The sequence below is a fragment of the Corvus brachyrhynchos genome, unplaced genomic scaffold (genome assembly GCF_000691975.1).
Source record: "Corvus brachyrhynchos isolate BGI_N302 unplaced genomic scaffold, ASM69197v1 scaffold219, whole genome shotgun sequence".
NCBI classification, from domain to species: domain Eukaryota; kingdom Metazoa; phylum Chordata; class Aves; order Passeriformes; family Corvidae; genus Corvus; species Corvus brachyrhynchos.
Genome location: NW_008240034.1, coordinates 1 through 1,397, shown reverse-complemented (window position 1 = coordinate 1,397; position 1,397 = coordinate 1). Strand labels below are relative to the sequence as shown.

At 55.0% G+C, this 1,397-nt stretch overlaps 1 protein-coding gene across 1 annotated transcript in view; it reads right to left on the bottom strand.

Annotated features, from left to right (window-relative positions):
* The window catches only part of MUC16 (mucin 16, cell surface associated), a 15,974-nt gene extending 14,583 nt beyond the window's left edge, over positions 1-1,391 (bottom strand). Inside the window, exons 1-4 of the mRNA XM_017743791.1 lie at positions 1,006-1,391; positions 829-896; positions 242-414; positions 70-131 (exon numbers count right to left, since the gene is read on the bottom strand). Coding sequence (XP_017599280.1) covers positions 70-131; positions 242-414; positions 829-896; positions 1,006-1,272 — 570 coding nt within the window. The 5' untranslated portion in view covers positions 1,273-1,391. The remainder of the gene's footprint in view (positions 1-69; positions 132-241; positions 415-828; positions 897-1,005) is intronic.
* Positions 1,392-1,397: the final 6 nt, after the last annotated feature.

Below are 1,397 nucleotides of genomic sequence, written 5' to 3'. Positions count from 1 at the left end.
GCCTCTGTCCCGGATCCCAAGCCTTCAGCCTCCTCTGCCTGAAGGAAGCCCTAGTGAGGCATTTCCTGCCTTCTGATCCCATCCCGCCCCTGCCAGGTACTCACTGGTCAGCACTGGCTGTTCGTTGTATCCTGGGAAAAGAGAGAGACAGAGGGTCAGGAGCTGGAGCTGGGCAAGGGGCAGCACTGGGGGAGGGCTGGTGTGGGGGAGCAGAGGAGGCCGAGGGAGGAGCTCTGGTCACCGTTGACGTAGAGGCTGTCCTTGTCCAGGCTGTAGGGGCCCAGCTGGGTGATGCCTCTGGTCTTGTTGCTCACTTGGTGGTACAGCCCCACCCTGTCCAAAGGCGCAGCCGAGGGCTCCTTGCTGTAGGTGCACACGGCGTCCACCCGGGTCTCGTCCCTGTCACTGCCTGGCCTGCAAAACACAGCGACCTCCTTGAGCACTCTCCTCTGCAGATTCTACCTCACAGGTGGGTATTGGGGCGGCCATCGCCATTTCCAAGTCAGAATGAAAGCTCTGCTTTCCCAAAATAGGAGTTCTTCTTGTCCAGTGTCTGCTCTCCGCCTACAGTAAGGCCCCAGGACCTCTGCAGGAGCAAGTAATCAAGGCAATATCTAGCATCTTCTCAAGCTCAGACCACAACCAGCTTGAGATGAGATTATGGGCAATGAGGGATATTTCTAAAAAAGATGGACCTAAGACAGAAGGTCATTGGGTAGGAGGGAAATAGTGAGAATATCCTGCCTCCATAAAAAACAACAACATGAGCATGTCTGGTCCCTTTATGAGGGAGGGCCTTGCAAAGGAACACAGGGGTGCAGCCCATACCTTAAATCTGTTGTCTCACATCCTCGGAATACAGGGCCAATGCTGCTTTCCTTCAGCAGGCGGTCGAGCTGCCAAGGGAAGAAGTTTCCCGGTTAAGCCATGACCATATCACTGCACTCCCTCCAAGTTGATGCATACAGTGGGGACATGAGTATATCCCACTGATGGACAACTTACCAAGGTGTTCATAACCCTTTGAGTAGCTCTGAACCTGGCTGAGTCAGGATTCTCCAGGTCGGAAGTGTAGGGGAGGTTGGTGATGGTGAAGTTGACGGTGAAATGCTCGAGGGCAGCAGCTGTTGTTGTTGGATGGGTGGGAGCTGGAAGAAGCAGAAATCCAGAATGACAAGGGGCAAGAGCCAGAGTGTCAGGGCTCTGGATGGAAAACCACTGAGGTCTCCTGCTGGCCCTGCTCTCCATGGGGAATGTTGCCACGATCCCCATTTTTTCCCTGGGATGTCAGGGCCACAGCCTTCAGTGCCCAGGGGAAGACCCCAGTGAGGCCCTTTCAGCTTCCTGATCCCATCCTGCCCCTACAAGGTACTCACTGGTCAGCACTGGCTGTTCGT